Source organism: Carcharodon carcharias, chromosome 7, assembly GCF_017639515.1.
Source record: "Carcharodon carcharias isolate sCarCar2 chromosome 7, sCarCar2.pri, whole genome shotgun sequence".
Classification (NCBI taxonomy): Eukaryota; Metazoa; Chordata; class Chondrichthyes; order Lamniformes; family Lamnidae; genus Carcharodon; species Carcharodon carcharias.
The window spans coordinates 26,033,610-26,059,935 of NC_054473.1; the positions used below are offsets into that span (position 1 = coordinate 26,033,610).

At 42.4% G+C, this 26,326-nt stretch overlaps 1 protein-coding gene across 1 annotated transcript in view; it reads right to left on the reverse strand.

The window, feature by feature from the left end:
- LOC121279878 (centromere protein P) overlaps nt 1–26,326 on the reverse strand; it is a 401,310-nt gene that overhangs the window by 262,265 nt on the left and 112,719 nt on the right. The window contains exon 6 of the mRNA XM_041191393.1: nt 817–913. Within this exon, the coding sequence (XP_041047327.1) occupies nt 817–913 (97 nt within the window). The remainder of the gene's footprint in view (nt 1–816; nt 914–26,326) is intronic.

The window sequence follows — 26,326 nt, forward strand, 5'->3', positions numbered from 1 at the left end:
CAGTTTGAAAAATAACGAAGTTCCAAATATTTCTACATGCTTGAAGCATTCACTGGCATTGTGGTCAGGCTCTTTTCTGCTTTCAAGTTTTTAATACTTCATTTATTGTAGCATCTTATAACAACAACTTATATTTATATAGCACCTTTAACATAATAAAACGTTCCAAGGTGCTTCATAGGAGCACTATCAAACAAAATATGACAACGCACCACACAACGAGATATTAGGTCAGATGACCAAAAGCTTGGTTAAAGAGATAGGTTTAAGAAGTGTCTTAACGGAGGAAAATGAGGTACAGAAGTGAAGGGGTATAGGGAGAGTATTCCAGAACTTTGGCCTAGCCAACTGAAAGCATAGCCACCAATGATGGAGTAATTAAAATCAGGGATGTACAAGCCAGAACTCAAAGGTACGCAGATATCTTGGAGAGTTGTGGGGCTGAAGGAGATTAGAGATAACGAGGGACAAGGCCATGGAGGGATTTGAAAACAAGGATGATGGCTTAAAGATGAAGGGCCAGATAGTCTAACAAAATGCTTCTAACAGTAACAGAACATTACACATATTTCTATCATGTGTGTGCACACATCTAAATTAGATGAATCTGCTGAATGCATGTGTTATTGGAGAAAGAGAATTTCTACCTGAACAGTTTAGAAATTGACTGGTTGGTTGATTTTTTAAATGCCTAGTTTAGTATTAAGCCAACAGTATGAGTGATTAAATTTCAAACTCCTGCACAAAATGTTTTTTTAAAAAATATTATTTTACCAGTAAGAATCCATAGCTAGATAATACAGTGCTTTGTCCTACCTTGAAATGTCTGAAAGTGACTTGGCGATACTCATACCATTTTGCAAAGGCTGAGAGCGTTCTGAAAAATAGCAGGAGATTCTTCTTTTCTTCAGCTCTAGAAAAACATCAAGTTTCAAACAGAAGTTCAAATACAGTCCCATGCCCATCTAACAAGTCGCTGGAAACACAAGTTCACACACATCTTAAACTCTATTAAGAATGGGAAGCTGTGGAACACTATATAAATACAACTTTCATTATCACAACTTTTATTTCGAAAAACATCCCAACATGCTTCAAAGTCATAATCAAAAAGGCAGTGAAGAGGTCATGTGAGTCCCAAAAGCACAAGTCAGTTATTATGATTTTCCTCAGTCCCGCAATAGCACACATATATGTGTACCATCCAGGGTGCAAAGTAACCAGACAACAACAAATGTTCCAACTACAAACCTTAGTCTGGGCTGACTGACCATAATTTACATGAACTTCCTGAGCTAGTTTTTTTTCCCAAAATGGCTGAGCTGATCATGTAAATATATAAAATGTAGATGGTTAACTAGGGAAATAGTTGGGCATATTAAGGTCCCAAAAAGGAACCTTCATGGAGAAGGTAAAAGGCATGGCTAAAATATTAAACAAGTACTTTGCATCCATCATCACAAAATAAATTGCTGATGTGAATGTAACACTCTAAGAAGAGAGGGAAGTTATTGACAGGATATAATAAATAGAAAGGTACTAAAAAGATAAGCATTAATGGAGGTTGGTAAGTCACCTGATCCAGATGGAATGCATCCAAGGTCATTGAAAGAAGTAAGGCAAAGCCAAGGATCAGTTTTAGTCTTTTTGATTTTTATAAATGACTGAGCCTCAAGAGTAGATAACAGTCCTATAAAGTTTTCATATGGAATGAAACTTGACAAAGTGGTAGTTAGTGATGAGGATAATTGTAGACATCAGGATGACAGACAAGATGGTGAAATGGGAAGAAGAATGGCAGATGGAGTTCAGTAAAAACTTTGAGAAAATCAATAAGGAAGGACAGTATATGATTAAAGGTAGAATTCAGATAAGTGTGACCACAGGCCTTGATGTCCAGAGATATAATTCCCTAAAGGCGGAAGACAAGTTGGTAAGGTGCTCATAAAAACTTCAAGGTTATTTTGGTTTATAAACAAAGGCACAGAATATAAAAGCAAAGACATCATGTTAAAACTTATAAATCAGCGGTTAGGCCTCAGCTGGAATACTGTGGACAATTTTGGGTGCCAGAATCACAGAATGGTTACAACACAGAAGGCCATTCAGCCTGTCAGGTCTGTGCTGGCCCTCTGAAAATAAAATCACCTAGTGCCATTCCCTGCCTTCTCCCCATAGCCCTGCACATTCTTCCTTTTTCAGATAATCCAATTTCCATTTGAATGCCTTGTTTGAATTTGCCTCCACCACACTCTCAGTGAATTCCAGATCCTAATCACTCACTGCGTGCCAATTACCTTAAATCTGTGCCCTCTGGGTCTTGATCTTTCCACTGGTGAGAAGTTTCTTCCTATCAACTCTTTTTAGACCCTCATGATTTTGAATATCCCTGTCAAATCTCCTCTCAGCCTTCTCATCTCCAAGGAAAACTCACAACTTGTCCAATTTATTTATATGACTGAAGTTCCTCATCCCTGGAACTATTATCCTGACTGTATTCTGCACCCTCTTTAATTCCTTCGCATCATTCCTAAAGTGTGGTGCTCAAAACTGGATGCGATATTCCAGTTCAGGCCCAAACAGTATTTTATACAAGTTTCACACAACCCCCTTGCTTTTGTACTCTATACTCGATGAACAAAGCTTAGGAAGCTTATGCTTTATTATCCGTGCTGCCATCTTCAAAGATTTAAGCATATATAACCCAGGTCCCTCTGCTCCTGCACCTCCTTTAGAATTGTACCCTTTACTTCATATTGTCTCTCCTCATTCTTTCTACCAAAATAAATCACTTCACATTTCTCTGCATTAAATTTCATCTGCCATTTGACTGCCCATTCCACGAACCTACGTCCTTTTGAAGTTCTACACTATCCTCCTTATAATTCACAATACTTTCAAGGTTTGTATCATTCCCAAATTTTGAAATTGTGCGCTGTACAACAAGGTCTAGGTCATTTATATATATCAGGAACAGTCACCAAACTCTGAGGAACTCAACTATGAATATTCCTCCAGTCCGAAAAACATCCATTAACTACTACTCGATTTCCTGTCACTCAGCCAATTTTGTATCCATGTTGCTGGTGTCCCTTTTATTCCATGAGTTCTAACTTGACTCACAAATCTGTTGTGCAGCACTTTATCAAATGCATTTTGGAAGCCCATGTACACCACATCAACACCATTAACCTCATCAACCTCTTAATAAATCCATGCTGACTTTCCTTAAATAACCTGCAGTTGCCCAAGTGACTATTAACTTCGTCCCAAATTATCGTTTCTAGAAGCTTCCCCACCACTGAAGTTAAACTGACTGGTCTGCAGTTGCTGGGCTTATGTTTACACTCTTTTTGGAACAAGGGTGTAACATTTGCAATTCTCCAGCTCTCTGACACTATCCTTGAGTCTAAGGAAGACTGGAAAATTATGGCCACTGCCTTTGCAATTTCAGCTTTCACTTCCCTCTGTACACCTGAATGTATCTCACTCGGTCCTGGTGCCTTTTCAACTTTAAGTACAGACTAATCTAATAGCCTCCTTATCAATTTTAAATGCCTCGAGTGTCTGAACTACCTCCTCTTTCACCATGACCTGCACAGCATCTTCCTTAGTAAAGACAGATGCAAAGCATTAATTTAATACCTCAGCCATATCCACCTGCCTCATTGCGTAAACCTCATTTTTGGTCCCTAATCAGCCCCACTCCTCCTTTTACCACCCTTTTACTATTTGTATGCCGATAGAAGACTTTTGGATTTCCTTTTATAGAAACATAGAAAATAGGAGCAGGTGGAGTTTTTTCGATGCTTCGAGCCAGCATTCAATACGATCATGGCTGATCCTCTATCTCAATGCTGTACTGCCACGCTCTCCCAATACCCTTTGATGTATTTAGAGTCCAGAAATCTACCTATTTCCTTCTTAAATATATTCAGTGACTTGGCCTCCACAGCCTTCTGTGGTAGAGAATTCCATAGGTCCACCACCCTCTGAGTGGACCTATCTCACCTCAGTCTTAGATGGTCTACCACACATCCTGAGGCTGTGACCCCTTGTTACAGAGCCCCCCCAGCCCAGCCAGAGGAAATAACATCCCTGCATCCAGTCCACCCACCCCTTGCAGAATTTTATATGTGTCAATGAGATCTTCTCTCATTCTTCCAAACTCCAGTGAATACCGGCCTAGTCGGCCCAATCTCTCATCATATGACAATTCTGCCATCCCAGAAATCAGTATGGTGAACCTTTGCTGGTGAACTCCCTCTATGGCAAGTATATTCTTTCTTAGGTAAGGAGACCAAAACTGCACACAATACTCCAGGTGTGGTATCAGCAAGGCCCTGTACAGCTGCAGTAAAACATCCTTGCTCCTGTATTCAAACCCACTTGCAATGAAGGTCAATATACCATTTGCCTTCTTAACTGCTTGCTGCACTTGCATGCTTGCTTTCAGGGATTGGCGAACAAGGACAGCCATGTCCCTTTGTACATCAACATTTCCCAATCTATCACCATTTAAATAACACTTTGCCATTCTGGTTTTTCTACCGACGTGGATAACTTCACACTTGTCCACGTTATACAGCATCTGCCATGTATTTGCCCACTCACTCAACCTATCTAAACGCCTTGAAGCCTCAACGCCCTCCTCACCACTCACATTCCCACCAAGTTTCCTGTCGTCAGCAAACTTGGAAATATTACATTTGGTTCCCTCATCCAAATCACTGATATATATTGTGAGTAGCTGGGGCCTAAGCACTGATCTCTGCGGTACCGCACTAGTCACCGCCTGCCACTCTGAAAAAGACCCATTTATTCCTACACTCTGCTTCCTGTCTGCTAACCAATTCTCAATCCATGCCAATATATTACCCCCAATCCCATGTGCTTTAATTTTACACAATAACCTCTTATAAGGGGCTTTATCAAAAGTTTTCTGAAAATTCAAATACACCCCATCCCTGATTTCTCCCTTATCTATTCTGCTATTTACATCCCCAAAAAACTCCAGTAGGTTTGTCAAACATGATTTCCCTTTCATAAATCCATGTTGACTTTGTCTAATCCCATTCTTATTTTTTAAGTGTCCTGTTATTACATTCTTTATAATAGATTCTAGCATTTTCCCTACTACTGATGTTAGGCTAACCGGTCTGTAATTCCCTGTTTTTTCCCTCACTCTTTTTCTAAATAGTAGGGTTACTTTTGCCACTGTCCAATTTGCCGGGACTGTTCCAGAATCTACAGAATTTTGGAAGATGACAATCAACACATCCACTATTTCCATGGCCACTTCCTTTAGTACCCTGGGATGTAGATTAATCAGACCCTGGGGATTTATCAGCTTTCAGTCCCATTAATTTCTCCAGCACTATTGCTTTATTACTACTAATTTCCTTCAATTCCTCCATCTCACTAGACTCTTGGTTCCCGAGTATTTCTGGGAAGCTATTTGTGTCTTCCTCCGTGAAGACAGAACCAAAGTAGTTATTTAATTGCTCTGCCATTTCTTTGTTCTCTTTTAGAAATTCTCCCATTTCAGACTGTAAGGGACCTACATTTGTCTTCACTAATCTTTTTCTTTTTACATATTTACAGAAGTTTTTATAGTCTGCTTAGATGTTCCTTGCAAGTTTACTCTCATACTCTATTTCTCCCCTCTTAATTAATCTCTTGGTCCTCTGCTGAATTCTAAACTGCTCCCAATCCTCAGGCTTGTTATTTTTTCTAGCAACTTTACATGGCTCCTCTTTGGATCTAATAATATCCTTAATTTCTTTTGTTAGTCATGATTGGGCCACTTTTCCTGTTGTGTTTTTGTGCCAGAAAGAAATGTATAACTGTTGCAATGCATACATTCGTTCCTTAAATATTAGCCACTGTCTATCCACTGTCATGCCCTTTAATGAAGTTCCCCAATCTATCTTAGCCAACTCACACCTCATACCTTTGTCATTTCCTTTGTTAAGGTTTAGGACCCTAGTTTCAGATTTGACTACTTCACTTTCCATCCATAAATTATATAATGTTATGGTCAGTGTGCCCTAAAGGACCCCGCACAAGAAGATTATTAATTAAACCTTCTTGTTGCACAATACCAAATCTAGGATAGCCTGTTCTGTAGTTGGTTCCTTGACATACTGGTCTAAAAAACCATCTCGTATACACTCCAGGAATTCATCCACCACAGTATTTTTGCTAATTTGGTTTGTCCACTCTATATGTAGATTAAAGTCACCCATGATTACTGTAGCACCCTTGTTACATGCATCTCTAATTTCCTGTTTAATACCATCTCCTACCTTATCACTGCTGTTTGGTGGCCTGTAGGCAACTCCCACTAATGTTTTCCGCCCCTTGTTACTTCTTAGCTCCACCCAGACTGATTCTACGTCTAGATTTTCTAAGCCAATATCCTCCCTCACTATCACACCGATTTCATCCTTAACTCACAAAACCACGCCACCTCCTTTTCCTTTTTGCCTGTCCATCTTAAATATTGAGTTCCCAGTGTTGGTCACCCTGCAGCCTTGTCTCCATCATCGCAACCATATTGTACCCACTTACATCTAGTTGCGCTGTTAATTTGTCTACCTTATTGCGAATGCTCCATGCAATCAGATACAGTGCCTTTAGACTTGTCTTCTTAACATTTTTACACTGTATTTTTGTACTGTGGCTCTAATTGCTGCTAACCTTGGTTTCCTCTGCCATCCACTTTTGCTTTCTGCTTTTCAGACTTCCATTCCTATCTTTGTTTCCCTCTCTTGTGTCTCCCCGCACAGGTTCCCATTCCCCCTGCCAATCTAGTTTAAACCCTCCCCCACAGTATTAGCAAATACCCTGCGAGGATATTGGTCCCGGTCCTCCTGGGGTGCAACCCGTCCAGCTTGTACAGGTCCCATCTTCCCCAGAATTGGTCCCAATGCCTCAGGAATCTAAATTCCTCCTTTCTACACCATCTCTCCAGTCATGCGAGTCTCTTCTCCATATTCTCTTCTTGCTTCTCTTCCTTGCTTTTTCAATTCTCCACTCAACCTTCTGTATTCAACCTAGTTTTCGGTTTTATTAGCTGCGTAAGAGCTTGTTCGGTGTCTCACTAGGAGGTATGGAGGCTTGTATGGCTGAACATTAAGTGTTTATTAACAACTCATAAATATATACATCTTCAAGGTATAGTCCTGACTCAGTACTACCTCCATGCTGGCTTCTGCTAGACTCCTACTGTACTCAGTCCACTATCATGTGACTCTCTACATGTCACTCTGTGGACGGTGCTGATCTCCAGTCCCACATTAACCCTTGCTATGCCAAACACCCTTATACTATATTATCCACCTGACATCCATCATATGCACACTTTTTCTGCTTCATCTTAACCTCTCTCTCTCTCTCCAGGGAGATCTGGATTTGTTTCCTCCACCTTTCCCCTTTGCAGGAATATATCCTTTCTGTGCCTGAACTAACTCTTTTTTAAAGGCAGCCCTTCATTCAGTTATAATTTTGCCCGCGACCCTTTGATTCCAATTGATCTGCGTCAGATCTATTCTTACCCCATTAACATTGGCTTTCCCCCAGTTAATTATTCTTACTCTGGATTGGTCCTTGTCCATTTCCGTAACCATTATAAACTTTGTGATCTCATGATCATAAAGGTCATGTTGGAGCTGTATAGAACCTTGGTGAGGCCACAGCTGGAGCATTGTGTTCAGTTCTGGTCACCACATTATGGGAAGGATGTGATTGCATTAGAGGCGATGCAGAGGAGGTTCACCAGGATGTTGCCTGGGATGAAACATTTAAGTTATGAAGAGAGGTTAGATAGACTTGGGCTGTTTTCGTTGGAGCAGAGAAGAATGAGGGGCGACCTGATCGAGGTGTACAAGATTATGAGGGTGGATAGGGAGCAGCTGTTCCCCTTAGTTGAAGTGTCAGTCACGAGGGGACATAAGTTCAAGGTGAAGGGCAGGAGATTTAGGGGGATGTGAGGAAAAACTTTTTTTACCCAGAGGATGGTGACGATCTGGAACATGCTGCCTGGAAGGGTGGTGGAGGCGGGTTGCCTCACATCCTTTAAAAAGTACCTGGATGAGCACTTGGCACGTCATAACATTCAAGGCTATGGGCCAAGTGCTGGTAAATGGGATTAAGTAAGTAGGTCAGGTGTTTCTCACGCGTCGGTGCAGACTCAATGGGCCAAAGGGCCTCTTCTGCACTGTGCGATTCTGTGATCACTGTCTCCTAAATGTTCTGGATACCTAATCCACCTCATTCCCAAGAACCAGGTCTAGCAGTACCTCCTTTCACATTGGACTGGAAACATACTGCAGTAGAAAATTATCCTAAATACATTCTAGGAATTCTTGTCCCCTCCTGCCCTTTACTTTACTACTATCCCACCCTAGGCTCGGATAATTGAAGTCCCCATTATAACTACTTCGTGGGCCAAATCTTCTGAGGGGTGGCAATCACCATCTGATTGTCACTCTGCTCCTACTTTCTTACATGAAGATAGAGCTCCACACTTTTGGCTTGGGCTTCAGGACCTAGCCTCTTCAGAAATGCAGAGCGTACCTGTTCTCGGAGTCCTTCCTTGTAGCGCAGAATCGTTGTGGGAAGCCTAGCCACATCCCCTTTTGACAGCACCAGCTGCCGTAATTTGGTAGGTCTTCATTCACTAATACATTGAAAAGCTTTGGGACATTTAAATAGCTTTTCAGTGAACAAGTGTGACTGAGGTAAAAGGGTAGGGTGAAGCTTGGTAGGGTGGCAGGATGGTAGGGTGGATCGGGTGATAAGGTTGGGTCAGGAGAGTCGGAGAGTTGTGGGGGAGGGGGCGGGACAGGAAGTCTGAGGGTCAGGGGGGAATTCAGATGTCAGGAGGTGGTCAAAGGGGTCACAGGAATCAGAGGCTTGGGGGGAGTTGGGGGGTTAGGGAAGCTCGGAGGGTCAGAAGCTCGGGGATGGGAGGAAGGCAGGGGCCGGGCAGGGAGTTGGGGGGTCGGGCAGGGAGTCAGATGGGTAAAGAGAATTGATATGGGACTTGGATATCAGGACATAACATCAGAACCAAATAAGACTTTTTTGTTATTCGTTCATGTGGATGTCGCTGGGAAGCCATCCCTAATGCAGAGGGCATTTTTTTTTCTCAAAAGGACAGACCAGGACAGCAGATTTCCTTCCCTAAAGGACATGGGTTTCATTGTCATCATTGGACTTTTAAATTCCAAATTTTAATTGAATTCAAATTTCACCATCTGCCGTGGTGGGATTTGAAACCATGTCCCCAGAGCATTACCCTGGGTCTCTGGAATACCAGTCCAGTGACAATATCACTATGCCACCGCCTCCCTAGTATCCAGGAATGTTTAATACCCAGTCCTGGCCCTTCTTTGAGCCAGGTCTTCATTATAGCCACAACATCACATTTCCACGTGGCTATCTGCACCTGCACCTGAAATTACAGCATTGAAATGTTTGTTGAGTGATTCCAGGATGTGTGCCTTCGTTATCCTTTCTGGAAGTCCAAATCTCTTGTTGATCATTCTCTACCTGTGAGGACTTCTTGGAGTAACTCCTAAATTTGTCTGACTAATTTGAACCAGATCTCCTTGCTCCCATAATCATGGCTTAACTCCAAGTAATGCAATATTTTCCATATTGTTCACCACCTCTCTTTTGAGGTGAAAATGTTCAAGTTTTTCCAAACCTTGCTCATAACACAAGTGATCTGTCTCAAGCCTCTCTTTTGCACTAGTTAATCCTCTAATAATCAAATCAGTCACATCAGCCTGACTGGGGAATATGTTGAAATAACAAATAGAGTGTACATGTAAAGAGTAGCAGTCAATATTGAACCAGCAAACACAGGTCACAGCAGAGCAACAAAACAAAATGGTCAATGGATGTGCTTCCCCCACCCCCCCCACCATTGGCACAGAAGCAGAAAACTCAAAAACATTTCAAAGGAAGTCATCACGTGATTTTCCCTGGCAATGTTGTTAGTGTCAGCCTACTCTAGCTTTGTAGGGAAGGATGCAAGAATGTATAATTTCTTAAAAGATTATTGGCTGATATTGCAGCAGATATAAATTGGAAAGCTATGAATCATGCCAATTAAGTCAAAGTTAAGAAATGGAAAGTTAGCAAAAAGGTTGCCTTTTTTTCTTTACAAAAGTAACAGAATCAAAACATATTTGAGATCAGAAATGATTGCTGTATTTCCCTTAAAACATCAATTTGAGAGAGTTAAAGAGAATCAGTTTTGTTGTGGACCAGAAGATCCAACATCACTGCAGTTATATGAACTCTTACTTTTTTCCAGAAAATGTGATACACCCATGGGGATCTCAGTAATCAAGAATGCACTGTGACAAATACAACACATCTTGCACATTTTCAGACTTTTGGCACTGGCCTGCCACAAAATTTTAATGTTCTGTGTACTTCCTAGCTCCCAGATCAACAGAATTTCTCCATATATTTTTAATTACCTCCCCCCTTGGAGGTAGCACCACTTCTTGGTATTCAAGTATAAATTCAGCAAACCCATGCTTGCAGTCAGGGACCAGATTCCGAGGAAGCACAGATCAAAAATAGGGCAACACATTACAACAGCCATTCTCCAACCCTGCCTTTGACCACAGATCCCTGCTGGACACATGAGTTTGGTTAATTTACTCTATAATTTCATGGGTAGAAGCAGTTTGTTGATACATCACCCCAACGGCCATGCTTCATGTGCAAGCCAAATCAATGTTAGCAAGCCAATCACCCAGCACATCCAAGCCTCATTCTATCCTCATCTAATGCCTACACTGTTCTTTGAGTGAAAAACATTGGGTAAATGCCAAAAGCTGTGAACATTTGTCATTATTTATTTTCTATGACTTTACTGCTCATGTCCTTACTTGCACAGAGTCCCATTCACCTGTCACCCGTGCTCACTGATCTACATTAGCTCCTGGTTAAGCAACACCTTGATTTTAAATTTCTCATCCATGCATTCAAATTCCTGCAGGGCCTTTCCCCATCCCATCTCTGTAATCTCTACAGTTTCACAATCTTTGAGACATGTTCACTCCTCCAAATCTGGCCTCTTGAGCATCCCCATTGTTCAATGCTGCACCGTTGGTGGCCCTGTATTAAGCTGCTGGGACCTTATTCTCCAAATACCCTCACTAAGCCTCTCTGCCTCTGTCCTCTTTTCAGACTCCTCTAAAAATCTATCTCTTCGAACAAGCTTTTGGTCATCTGCTCTAATATTATCTTCGGTGTCTCCGTGTCAAATGTCGCTTTATAACATTTGTGTGAAGTGCCTTGAGATATTTTATGGCATTAAAGGCACTGGGCGGAATCGTCCCAAGTTTGCCCTAAGTGCAGTAGTGGGCAGGAAAAAGAATATTTTACCTGCCGGCTCCAATGGTGGCTTTTCATGCTGTATCATCCCAACCCCACCTCATTTATCATGCTTTCCAGGGAAACACATTCGATGGCGGACAGGCTCACATTTGCCCGCCACGCCATCACCTTGCTGCTCTTCATGCCATATTTAAAGTACAGCCGTGTGCACACAGTGCTTCCAGCCCAGGACAGCTGCACTGAAAACATGGCCCTAAAGGTAAAAATACAGCAGTCCCCCAATTCAGTGACGTGTCCCTGTAACACCTTTTGAACGCCAAGGAGGTCTGCTGCAATGTCCTCTACCCCCCCCACTCTGGCTACAAGAGATCCAGCAATCTCATCACTCCAGTTTGGTAGACGATGGCAGTGATGATCAGTGTCAATGCTTCACAGAAGAGGTTGGCCATCCAATGCAGGAAAAGGAAGAATTATCTCATTTCTGCCACTAGGATAAGGCAACCATCTCATCACTCCAAATTCACGCACTCAAGTCCATCACACATTCACTGGCATCTCATTCACTGCAGCTCAAGTGACATCACCACTCACACAGACCCTCACATCTCCATCTGGCCTCATCTCCTCTACAGACTGCCTCCTCAGCCCTCACCATCTTGAGGCCACTTGCACAGAACAACTTGTGACCCCACACACACCCTGGGATGCTCCCCTTCCACAATACACCCCTCGCCCTACAGTCTCTTCCCTTGCCTGAGGCCACTTCTTGTCCTTCCCCAAACAAGCCCTAGCCCTACAGTCGTTGAAAAGCCAATCCCGCCATATGGCTGGTCTTGTAGTTAGAGACCTGCTTGTGAGCCCCCCTCAAAGTGATGTGGTACTGTCTGCAAAGCCTGGCACTGATGACTGCAAGTGCTGCCTGAAATAAGGTAGGCAAACAAATATGGAAGTCCTAAGCCAAGTGCAGCTGGCAGGTGCACGTTGCTTATGTACAGTTGTAAAACACGTCGGCCTGATTGTACTCAGATAATCCAGCGTGGGGGGATGATTCTGGCAAGCTGGCCCTATAATTTTTTTAAATATTCATTTATGGGATGTGGAGTTCGCAGCCACAGTGCTTTAAAGGAGGGAGTTCCAGGATTTTGACTTAGTGACAGTGAAGGAATGGCAATATACTTCCAAATCAGGATGGTGAGTGGCTTGGAGGGAACATTCAGGTTGTGGTGTTCCCACATATCTGCTGTCCTTGTCCTTCCAGATGCTAGTAGTCATGGGTTCGGAAGGTGCTATATAAGGAGCCTTGGTGAGTTTCTGCAGTGCATCTTGTATGTGTTACACACTGCTGCCACTGTTTGTCGGTGGTGGAAGGAGTGAATGTTTGTGGAAGGAGTGCCAATCAAGTGGGCTGCTTTGTCCTGGATGATGTCAAGCTTCTTGAGTGCTGTTGGGAGCTACACTCATCCAGGCAAGTGGAGTATTCCATCACGTTCTTAACTTCAGCCTTGTAGATGTTGGACAGGCTTTGGAGAGTCAGGAGGTGAGTTACTCACCACAGGATTCCTAGCCTCTCACCCACTCTTGCAGCCACAGTATTTATGTGGCTAGTGCAGTTCAGTTTCTGGTTACTGGTAACCCAAAGGATGTTGATAGTGGGGGGATTCAGCAATGGTAATGCTATTGAACATCAAGGAGTGATGGTTAGATTCTCTCTTCTTGGAGATGGTCATTGCCTGGCATTTGTGTTGTGCGAATGTTAATTGCCACTTGTTAGCCCAAGCCTGGATATTGTCCTGTGTTGTACCTTCACCAGGTTAACACTTCATTTTTAGGTATGCCTGGTGCTGCTCCCAGCATGCCCTCCTGCACACTTCATTGAACTAGGGTTGATCCCCTGACTTGGTGGTAATGGTAGAGTGGGGGGATATGCCGGACTATGAAGTTACAGATTGTGGTCGAGTACAATTCTGCTGCTGCTGATGGCCCATAGCGCCTCAATGGCTGCCCAGTCTTGAGTTGCTAGATCTGTTCAAAATCTTTCCCATTCTGCACGGTGGTAGTACCACACAGCACGATGGAGAGATCCTCAACGTGAAGACAGGACTTGGTCACTCCAACTGATACTGTGATGGACAGACGCATCTGCAGCAGGCAGGTTGGTGAGGATGAGGTAAAGTAAGTTATTCCCTCTCACTGGTTCCCTCACCACCTGCCACAGACCCAGCTATGTCCTTTAGGACTTGGCCAGTTCAGTCTGTGGTGGTGCTACCGAGCCACTCTTGGTGATGGACATTGAAGTCCTCCACCCAGAGTACATTCTGTGACCTTGACACCTTCAGTGCTTCCTCCAAGTGGTGTTCCACATGGAGGAGTACTGATTCATCAGCTGACGGGTGGTGGGGGCACTGGTGGTGGTGGTGGTGGTACGTGGTAATCAGCAGGAAGCTTCCTTGCCCATGTTTGACCTGATGCCATGAGACTTCATGGGGTCCGGAGTCGATGTTGAGGACTCCCAGGGCAACTCCATCCAAATGTATACCACTATGTCGCCATCTCTGCTGTGTCCGTCCTCCCGTTAAGGCAGGACATACCCAAGGATGGTGATGGTGATGTCGGGGACATGATTTGTAAGGTATGATTCTGTGAGCATGACTATGTCAGGCTGTTCCTTGACTAGTCTGTGGGACAGCTCTCCCAATTTTGGCACCACCCCCCAGATGTTGGTAAGGAGGACTTTGCAGGGTCAACAGGGCTGGGTTTTCCGTTGTTGTTTCCAGTGCCTAGGTCATTGCCTGGTGGTCTGTCGAGTTTCATTCCTTTTTATTTATTGACTTTTTAACGGTTGAATACAACTGACTGGCTTGCTAGGCCATTTCAGGGGGCAATTAAGAGTCAAGTACATTACTGAGGATCTGGAGTCACATGCAGGCCAGACGAGGTAAGGACGGCTGATTTCCTTCCCTAAAAGGACATTTGTGAACCAGATGAGTTTTTACGACATTCGTCAATAGTTTCATGGTCATCATTAGACTTTCAAATCCAGATTTTTATTGAAATCAAATTCCACCATCTGCTATGGTACCATTTGAACTCAGGTCCCCAAAGCATTACCCTGGGTCTTTGGATTACCAGTCCAGCGACAATGCCACTACCCCACCACATGTATTACAATGCAGGTGTATTACAATGAAGTTCCCGACATCCGACAGTGGGAAAGACAGCCCACCATTGATGGGCAGAGCGCATGATTGCAAACTGGTTTCACAACGTCATGAAACTGATTTTTGGTTTTCTCGCCATATCATCCATTCATACCACCAAACACGCCTGCTGCCAACAGGCACAGTAAATTTTGCCCACTATATAAATACAGACTGTTGTTATTTTCCCTCTCTTGTTCAGAGGTATAAACCAATAAGAGCATTTGCTCCATTGCCTCAGCAGGGCAAGAATATAATCTGAGTGAGGGTCATCAATGTCCTTTACCAAGAGCGACTCAATCGTACCACTGCTATGCGAGCTTACTGAATCCTGAAAAACACAGGCTTGGATGTGCTGGGCATCACTGATGATTGACTTGGGAACATTGATTTGGCTTGCAAATAAAATATGCAGCACATAGTGAAAATACATGAGGGAATACCTACTTGACCTCAATCTTTCAATCTATTTGTCAGAAACATGACAGCATTGCTATGAGTGACCACCACACAGTTCTTGTGGAGACCAAGTCCTGTCTCCACACTGAGGGGCTTACAGAGTTAAGGAGAGGAGAGACCAAGGAGGGATATGCAGACAAGGTTGCAAACATTTAAAATTGAGGCATTGGTGGACTGCATGTTAACTTGAGACAACGAGCACAAGGGTGATATGTGAACCAGTCTTGGTGTGAATTAGAATTTTACATGTGCTGAAGTTTATGTAATGTGGAAGGTGGCAGGTCTACCTGGAAAGCTTTAGAATAGTCAGGTCTCAGGATAACAAAAGCACGGAAAAGGTTTTCAGCAGCAGATGAACTGAGGCGGGTGGAATTGGGCGTTGCCATGGTGAGATGGTGGGCCAAGCAACTTGTGCACAGGCCTCACAACTGTGTCTTGCTGCTGAAGAAACTAAGCAAAAACTAAACCTGTCCATTTGGACAACAGAAACCACAATGGGGGTTAAATTGGTCCTGGGCAGTGATGTAAAATGGACATTAACAAATTGACAGCCAATTTTCATTTCCATTGACTTTAATTGGACAGGGTATAAAATGATTTCCTAATTCACTATTGCTTATTTTGCACCACCACCTTATACAACTTCAAACTTAATTCAATAGGTACAGCAGAACTTGTGGAAAAAAATCCCATGTGAAACATATTACATGAATGTGAAGACCATAAATATTTGAATGAAGTATTCTGTTCTGAGGAAAATATATATGCTTGGGAGAATTAAAAACAGTCCCAAATACACTGACACCTAAAACTTGGCTAAGATTTATAACCCAACTGTATGCAATTTTCCTTCACAGTTTTGCCAACATAAAGTCCTCATTCAACTTAATGTTTTCCAGATGGGCCTAAATGTTGCCATGTTACATAACATTTTGGCACACTATAAATGCAAAGCAACTTCTTTCAGACACACCAAGCTGTATACAACACTTTCCACATTCCAATGAGGTGTCTACATGCAATGCCTCTTATTGCAGAGAAATGATTGAAGAAAGAAGTTCCAAGGGTAATATGTTTTATTTAAAATACATCTCTCTTCCATACTTCGGTGCACTAAAAAGTCTCAAATTGGGACATAATTTTGCCACATAATTCAGTCACCCCTACGCAGAAACAGATGTTTATTTCCAGAACAAAACTGCAGTCATTAAATAAGTGTTTAACTGCAGCCATAATTAAAATACAGATGTTTATGAGATTTCTTGCTGGCTCTGGACTTTGTTTTAAGCAAATCTGCATGTACCGGGAATGCATATTGCCCATCCATTATTTTACAGTTATATTGAGTTAAAGAGATACTTTTTTCACCTTTAACAATAAATTGCATTTAGATGGCAACTTAGTGAAGAAAATTTCTCCAAGGTGCTTTACAGAAGAGCAATTAGACAAAAATGGATTGCAGGACAGTTAAGTATATACTTGAAGCAGTCAAAGCAGAGGGCCTTGATGGTGGGCAGTGGAGAGGCAAAGGGTTCGAAGGAGGGAATTCTTGAGTCTTAGGCCACTATGACGCCTGTTCAGAACCTTTAAACTCCTGGAACATAGCATCTTCCAGACATGTCTAGTCAGTAATCCTCAAAGATCAAGTGGGATTCTGCCTAATCGCAGCTGCTGCAACCAAGTTCTGGCTCTAACAAAGCACAGAGGCAGTATTCCTCTGAAAAAATCCAAGACTGGCACAGCCTTTGTAGATCAGTTATCAACCTACGGTTATCTGCGTTATAGGACTGATGCTGTTACGCTCAAGGATTATCCTCTGTCTCAAGACACTAAGCCTGCAATGGATAATGCTGAGGAATAGCAGGTATGGTGTCTATTTGGGTGACAAAGTCAGTATGCCACAGTTCCTCAACAATAGACCGCCACAAGTCTCAGTACTCAGGCTGACACTCTTCAACATTTCCATGAGCGGCATATCATCAGAGAAGTCGCACAAATTTGCATATGTGGATGACCTTGCCCTGGCAATGCCACCTTCAACGACATGAGCCCACTCTGAATGGGGACCTAAACATCAGAGAGGAATACTTCCAGAAATGAAAGTTCAAGCCAAAGCCCCACAAAACAAATCAGTCCATTACATCTTGATAAAGTGAGTTCAACATGGTATTAGTGCAGAAGGTCACTTTCATCAGGACCCCACTCGAACCAATCTCAGCGTGAAGATGGACCATACATTAATCATTCACAACCAGCTTAAGAAGATATCCACCAACAGAAAAATAAAGTCAACCAGATCCAGAAACTGGCAAGCACAAGCATTAGCATCAGTGCTTAGAGATCAGGCATTGTGTACTCTGTGGCTGAGTACTGTGCACCAATGGACCAGAAATATCCATGCTTGATTTGATGATGTCCAACTGAACACTGTAATAAACTACATCAATGGAACCCTCAAGTCAAGTGCAATACCCTGGCCACCGATGCTGCCACACAATGTCCCCCCCATCCATTCACCATGAGCCCACAACCGTCAGCATGTCCAGTATGTTCAGGGAAATGAGAACTCCCCACGCAACAGGCCTTCAACGAAGTTACTCAATATGCAATAGCCTCATGCATTTGCACCCAGATACTCAACCTTCAATAATGTAACATCAACCCAACTGAAGCTTGGAAAGCCAAATGGAATCCACAAGCAGTCATAAGCAAACACTTTGTGAAAAACTCAACACACAGGATCCTGGCTTTGATCTTCTGAGAAACACATGGGCAACTATAAACTGCATTCTGAAAAGCCATGACAAATGTGGATACTTGATGCATAAATGGAAAACTAAAATCCCTCTTGTGTGCAACTGTAGTCACCCATTACAGACCATAGAACGTATAATGATTCAAAATGAAGGAGGCATCACTCTGCTAATCCTAACTTAAATATGTGGTTTACCCATCTGAAAGTAAAATTATAGTGAGGTGCACTTGTTGGGGGGGGTGGGGGCGTGATGTACAAAAAGAGGTATTTCTGGAGGGTTGAGGTAATGGCAGAAAAATGCTAAAATGCATTGTAAACAAAGGCAGTGGAGGTTACCACAACTGCAATAAACAGTTGGAGAAATGGGTGGAACACTAGAATTGTACTCTAGGGAGAACACTGCCACAGAGGAAGCTCTAGATACCATAGAAAGCCTGCTTGTCATGGTAGAGCTGGATACTGAACCCACAGTGGAGGAGCTTAGCAAAGCTATTGATTCGCTTGCCAGGGGCAAAGCTCCAGGTGCTGATGCTGATGCCTGAACTGATCAAGCATGGGAAACCAGCAGATAAAAACAAAAAACTGCGGATGCTGGAAATCCAAACCAAAACAGAAACAGAAATACCTGGAAAAACTCAGCAGGTCTGGCAGCATCGGCGGAGAAGGGTACAATTGACATTTCAAGTCCTCATGACCCTTCAACAGAACTAAGTAAAATTAGGAAATGAGTGAAATGTAAGCTGGTTTAAGGGGAGAGGGGTGGTTTTGTTGAAAAAATTTTACTTAGTTCTGTTGAGGGGTCACGAGGACCCGAAACATCAACTGTATTCTTCTCCGCCGATGCTGCCAGACCTGCTGAGCTTTTCCAGGTATTTCTGTTTCTGTTTTGCTATGGGAAACCAGCACTCCTGCAGCATCTGCACAAACTTCTCTGTCTCTGCTAGAGGGAGGGAGCAGTGCCCCCAAGATATACATGATGCAAAGATTGTGATCCTGCACAAGAACAAGGGCAACCACAGGGATTGCAAGAACTATTGAGGAATCTCCTTGCTGAGTATCATGGGAAAAACATTTGCCTGTGTTGTCCTTGTCAGATTGTATATCCTAGTTGAATGTATCTACCCTGAATCCCAGTGTTGTTTCAGAACTGGAAAATCTACAATTGATATGACCTTCTCAGTTCAGCAACTGCAAAACCAAGGCATTCGGCCATGTAAGCAGAGGAGGTCTACTGAAGCTGCTGGAGAAAATTAGCTGCCTGCCGAAGCAGCTCAATGTGATCTCCTCCTTCCGTGACAACAAGTTGGGTAATGTCAGCAATGACAGGGCAACATCAGAACCCTTTGAGATACTCAGTGGGGCCAAGCAGGGTTCTGTTCTAGAGCAGACACTCTTTGGCATATTCTTCTCTTTGCTGTTGTCATATCCCTTCAGCTCATCTACAGAAGGTGTCTACTTAGATATCAGAACTAACGGAAAGCTGTTGAGCCTTGCCCACCTGAGATTCAAGACAAAGGTGCAGCAAGTCCTCATCAGACATAGAAACATGGAAATATAGAAAATAGGAGCAGTAGTAGGTAAACAGAAAGGGGTTATTATATTTTATTGACCCGAATGCAAAGCCAAGATGGAATAATGAAAAAGCTTATATTTACCCTTTGAGCCTGCTCTGCCATTCAATATGATCACGGTTGATCCTCTATCTCAACGCCATACTCTGGCTCTCTCCCCATACCCCTTGATGACTTTAGAGTCTAGAAATCTATCTATTGTTATGACCACAACCGTTGTTATTTGCTGTGCAAACCAAATCCCAGAGGGAAACTTGGCTTATGGGCCATACCCTTTTGTTTGTATTCTGGAAATGAGAAGTACTGATCTCAGCGGTAAGAAGTGCAGTAACACTTTTGGGGTTTTAACCAGTAAAAGTTTTATTAAAAGAATACAAGAAAACCTAAGCACACAAGATAATAGTTACACAGTTAAACATTCCCCCCAAAAGACTCCCTATTTGGTCAGACCCACATGTAAACACCTTCCAGGCCAGTCTCTTATAGATGTTTAATTATACAAAGTCCAATGATATTACCCAAGGCAAACTGCTGTAGCTTCAATTAAGGCATACTACATGACCTGTAAATCTCTTCCACTGTGCTGAATAAAACTGCTTTTTGCAGCCCAAGGCTCTTCTGGCTTGACTGGATGACTGATTCAAACTGCACCCTCTTTCCACCTTTTCCACAGAATAACATAATATTCACCAAAAACATTCATTTCTCACACTATTTCCTTCTTAAATATATTCAGTGACTTGGCCTCCACAGCCTTTTGTGGTAGAGAATTCCATAGGTCCAACGCTCTCTGAAGAATTTTTACTCATCTCAGTCCTAAATGGTCTACCCCATATCCTGAGACTGTGGTCTCTTGTTCTAGACCCTCCCAGCCAGAAGAAATATCATCCCTGCATCCAGTCCACTCACCCGTCAGAATTCTATACGTCTCAATGAGATCTTCTCTCATTCTTCTAAACTCCAGTAAATACCGGCTTAGTCGACTCAATCTCTCCTCATATAAAAATCCTGCTATCTCAGGAATCAGTCTGGTGAACCTTTGCTGCACTCCCTCTATGGCAAGTATATCCTTTCTTGGGTGAGAAGACCAAAATTGCACACAATACTCCAGGTGTGGTCTCATCAAGGCCCTGTACAGCTGCAGTAAGACACCCTTGCTCCTGTACTCAAATCCTCTTGCAATGAAGGTCAACATACCATTTGACTTCCTAACTGCTTGCTGCAAATGCATGCTTGCTTTCAGTGACTGGTGTACAAGGACACCCATGTCCCTTTGTACATCAACATTTCCCAGTCTATCATCATTTAAATAATACTCTGCCATTCTGGTTCTCCTACTGACGTGGATAGCTTCACACTTATCCACATTATGCTGCATCTGCCATGTATTTGCCCACTCACTCAACTTATCTAAATTGCCTTGAAGCCTTTTTAAATCCTGCTCAGCACTCATATTCCCACCTAATTTTGTTGTCAGCAAACTTGGAAATATTACACTAGTTTCCCTCATCCAAATCATTGATATCTATTGTGAATAGCTGGGGCCTAAGCACTGATCACTATGGCACCCCACTAATCACTGCCTGTCACTCCGAAAAAGACTCACTTATTCCTGCTCCCTTTCCTGTCTGTTAACCAATACTCAATCCATGCTAATATATTACCCCCAATTCCATGTGCTTCAATTTTAAACACTAGCATCTTATGTGGGATTTTATCAAAAGCTTTCTGAAAATGCAAATATACCACATCCACTGGTTCTCCCTTATCTATTCTATTGTTATACTGTCTAATCTGCCGGCAGTGTTCCAGGATCTACAGAATTTTGGAAGATGACAACCAATGAATCCACTATTTCCATGGCCTCTTCCTTTAGTACCCTTGGGTGTAGATTATCAGGCCTAGGGGATTTATCGGCTTTCAGTCCCAGTAATTTTTGCCAGCACTATTTTTTTTTACTAATTTCTTTCAATTCCTCCTGTTCACTACCTTAGTTCCTTAGTATTTCTGAGGAATTATTTATGTCTTCCTCTGTGAAGACAGGACTAAAGTAGCTGTTTAGTTGCTCTGCCATTTCCTTATTTTCGATTAGAGATTCTCCCATTTCGAACTGTAAGGGGCCTACATTTGTTTTCACTAATCATTTTCTTTTTACATACTTATAGATGCTTTTTCAGTCTGCTTTTATGTTCCTTGCAAGTTTATTCTCAAACTCTATTTTTCCCTTCTTAAACAATCTCTTGGTCCTCCTTTGCTAAATTCTAAACTGCTCCCAATCCTCAGACTTGCTACTTTTTCTAGCAACTTTATATAACTCCACTTTGTATCTAATACTACCCTCAATTTCTTTTGTTAGCCATAGTTGAGCCACTTTTCCTGTTGCAGTTTTGGGCCAGAAACGAATGTATAACTGTTGCAATGCACGCATCCGTTCCTTAAATATTAGCCATTACCTATCCAGCTTTTAATGAAGTTCTCCAACCTATCATAGCCAACTTACCCCTCATACCTTCGGAGTTTCCTTTGTTTAGATTTAGGACCCTAGTTTTGGATTGGACAACTTCACTTTCCATCCTAATGAAGAATTGTATCATGTTATGGTCACTCTTCCCTAAAGGACCCCCTCACATCAAGATTATTAATTAACCCTTTCTCATTGAACAATACCAAATCTAGGATATCCTGTTCCCTAGTTGATTCCTCAACATGCTGGTGTAAAAAAACATCTTGTACACATTTCAGGAATTCATCCACCATAATATTATTGCTAATTTGGTTTGCCCAATCCACATGTAGATTAAAGTAATCCATGATTACTGTCGCACCCTTGTTACAAGCACCTCTAATTTCCTGTTTAAAACCATCCCCAGCTTACGGCTACTGTATGGAGGCCGAGAGACAACTCCCACTAATGTTTTCCACCCCTTGTTACTTTTTAGCTCCACCCAGACTGATTCTACATCTAGATTTTCTGAGCCAATATCCTTTCTCACTATTGCACTGCTTTCATCCTTAACTAACAACACTACCCCACCTCAATTGCTTTACGCTGATGAGGCCGCAGTAGTTTCACATATCGAGGAATACATTCTTTTGCAAAAGGACACACTTCCTCACGTCCTTAAAGAATTTGGTTTGACCGTTAGCATCAGGAAGACAATTGTCATGGGATGGAGGTTGTTTATAACTTCCAAAATCCACAATCATTAGCAATCTGTTACTTGATGCTGAAATCAGCACCCGCATTGCAAAAGTTGCAGCTGTTATGTTCAAGCTGAGTAAGAGAGTGTGGAACAACATAAAATTGAGAACACCAAACTGCGAGTCTACCAAGCCTGCATCCTCAGTGCATCCCTCCACAGTGGTGAGGCCTGGACAACATATGTTAGGCAAAAGGAAAGGCTAAACAGTTTCCACTTTTGCTGTCTCAATAATAGCCTCAACATCTCTTGGCTGGACATGATCGCCAACTCAGAGGTCCTGGAGTGACTAATTCTAATTCCATCAGCATATGCTCATTGCTAAGCCAACAACGTTTGCACTGGCTCTGCCACATTCTTTGGATGGATGATGGCCTTTAGGTATACGGCCTTCTGAACCGTGGACTGGCCACTGAGATGCAACCTCTGAGGTGTCCATACCTCTGCTATATAGACACCTGCAAATGAGATATGAAGATGGCAGACACTGGCACTGACAACTTGTAGACAGTTGTTGAAGGCTATGATTGCTGGAAGCTATGTGGAGGGGCACTGAAAGAGGTGAGCAGAAACAAAAGGTTCAGCTGGCTGAAAAGAGGGCTCAGAGAAAACAGAGGCCAGCAAATCGTGTATCTTCTCAGCCCACTGTCTTACTTTACTGCAAATGTAGCAGAGGCTGCACTGTTAAGAGCTGGGTTCATGAGACACACTAGGCAATGTTTAACACAGAGTTGGCCACCATAGCGCAAATCATCATCTTACAAGATGGAAGGCTGCCACATGATGAATCAGGAAGACAAATCTCATGGTCCAGCTCATTGCCATTCCACTATCAGCATTAACAGTGTGATGCTGGACTGTGTTGACAGCTTCACATATCAAGGCTATATAATCACCATCAAACTGTCACTTGATGCTGAAATCAACACACACATCGCAAAAGCTGCAATTGTTATGTCCAAGCTGAGTGTGTGGAACAAAAGCAACCTGACTGAGAACACCAAACTGTGAGTCAACTAAGCTTGATGCTCCAGCGCACTCCTCTACAGTAGCAAGATCTGGCCAACATATGCTAGGCAGGAGAAAAGGCTAAACAGTTTCCACCTTTGGTGTGTTAGACATATCTTCGGCATTTCTTGGCAGGACAAGGTCACCAACTCAGAGCTCTTGAAGTGTGCCGATTCCATCAGCATATACTCATTGCCAAACCAATGACATTTGCGCTGAATTGGTCATATTCATCAGATAGCTGTATATCCAAAGACCTACTGTATGGTGAACTGGCAAATGGGACATGAGCTGCACAGCCGTCATACCTCTGCTACAAGGGCACCTATAAGAAAGATTTGAAAATTACAGATATTGACACTGACAATTGGAAGACAGTCATCATCAGCCATAACTTCTGGACACTGACTTTTTGGAGGGGCATTGGAAGAAGCGAGCAGAAAGGCAAGGCTCACCTGGCTGAGAACAGGGCCCAGAGAAAATAGAGGCCAGCAAATCTAGCACCTTATTCGCTGTCATCCTCCCCAGTCAATGTAGAAGAGACTGTTATCCCAGAGTGTGGCTCCTGAACCACACCAGGCAACATTTTACACAATTGAAAACCACCGCACAAACCATCATCTTATGAGATGTTAGGCTGCCAATAATGGGCCAGCTAAGGGATTCTATCAGTTTCAAAAATGTGAAACTTTGAAACTACGCTTTTAAACTTTCCTCTATTGTACAAATCTAAGAAAAAAGTTGGAAAGCATGCAGTAATTGATTATTAGTAATTATCTAATTGCTAGAGAGACAAATAAAATATTAAAATCTTTTCTAAAATGGTTACAATGTCATGTTTCCTAATTAACTGGGTGCCGGGTTGTAAGTGATTCGATGTTACTGAAGGATTCTGTATGAATATCATGCCCAGGCTCTAGATGTCGTCAAGAGAAGAGAGCTGGAAACCATGTTGTTGTAAACTAGTGAACATTTATTGACTATTTACACTATTTACAGTGACAGACTTTAGCAGAACTCTATTAGAACCTTCCACCCTCAGGTTTGTTACATATAATTTGACATAATCTGACATCACTGATGATGCATTCTAGGTATTAACATAATAGCTGTTAACCTTTTATACCATACCTCCCCCTAAGTCTTTCATTGTACTCTTTAACATTCGCCATTCACACAACCATCCTGCTCCCATAGCTCCCCCCCCACCCACCACCAACAGTCTCTTGCATTGGTGGCCACAATCTCCAACTGTGTTCTTGGCTCTCTTTGAAGATGTGTTGGACATATGCTCTCCATAATCTTCTTGGAAAGCAGTGACCTCCACAGACAGAGATTTCTGTTTCTGGCCTGCAGTATAAGAGTGATGAACAGAGATTTTCATTTTCTTCTCTTTTTTTGCTTTTCCATCTTTTTGGTACTCTGGGGAAAGATTGAACTGCTGGCTGCTCTTGCTTAAAAGAATGAAGCTTGTGCAGCTCCTGTCAAGATTTGTACAGCTGTAAAGGGTCTACAAACTCCTACTGCTGCAACAAAGGAAGTATTATGTAATGCCTCATCCAGGAACAAATCAGATGGATGATGAGAAGGATGCAGAACATCTGAAAAAAAATGATGATTCTCCTGCTAATACTGTAGGAATTTATTTTTCTGTAGGTAGTGGTTCAACTTGCACACTCTTTTCGGTGTGAGTTTGTTCCCCAGCAGGCATGAAGATCTCTGGAACTTCCTCAGAATGTATGCTGTGTCAAAAGCGAAAGAAACATGCAGAGGCAAGCACCAAAGGCATTACTGAGATCTGTAGTAAGCACCTCTGTAGCTTTTTTGATCTCCAGATTCAGATTTAATAATAGTAGGGATTTGTTCTGCAAAAGTTAGTGGTAATGGTAAAAACTTCTGGAATCAGTTCTTCATTGTAAACAAGAATTGCTGCATCAAGTTGATGTTGTATGTCATTGGGATCTTCAGCAGAATGAACATACAGGTTTGCACATTTATCACCTTCTTCAATAATACGTTGATCCCCTTTGGCAGAGCTATCTGGGCTGTCAGTGTCATCATCCACACCATCTTCGAAAAATAAAGCAAAGTCCAGGATTCCCTCCTGTGACAAATCATCAATATCAGTGGCATCTTAGTTATCATTCTCTTCCACTCTTTCCCAAAAGAGCAAATTAAGCTCTGAAATGTCATTTTGTGCCTGATCACCTTCACCATTGGCATATCTGTCTCCCGTTTCATCTGGCCTCTCTTTGAAAAAAATTAAAGATCTACGGTGTCCTCCTGTGGTCATAAGGATGGAGTTTTGTTTTTGAAGACTGATTCAGTGTTCTGAATCAACTTAAGTTTCTTCTGCAACTGGCGAATAAAGAAGATGCAAAGCTATATAAGCTTCACCGCTCAAAAAAGGACAATGTTGATAGGAAATGACATACACAAAGTCCTCACTTAAAGTTGTAGTTACATTACTGAAAATTGAGACTTTGTGTGAAACAACTTTAAGTGAATCATGGGTTCCCATAGGAGTCAAGTTAAACCAAAGTTAGATACCTTGGGACGTTTCATGCCCAGAGATACCATTGTACAAGTTGAAAGATTGTATAAGAACATGTACAGCACTGTGCACTCCTGTCTGGAATAACTAGCAAAATAAAATAAATCACTGAATGTAACAGAAATACTGTATAAGTTCACATTAAATAGGACTAAATCATCCAAACAAGCCCCGAGTAGCACAGCCCGCAGGTCTCACCCACAGCACTCTTGATA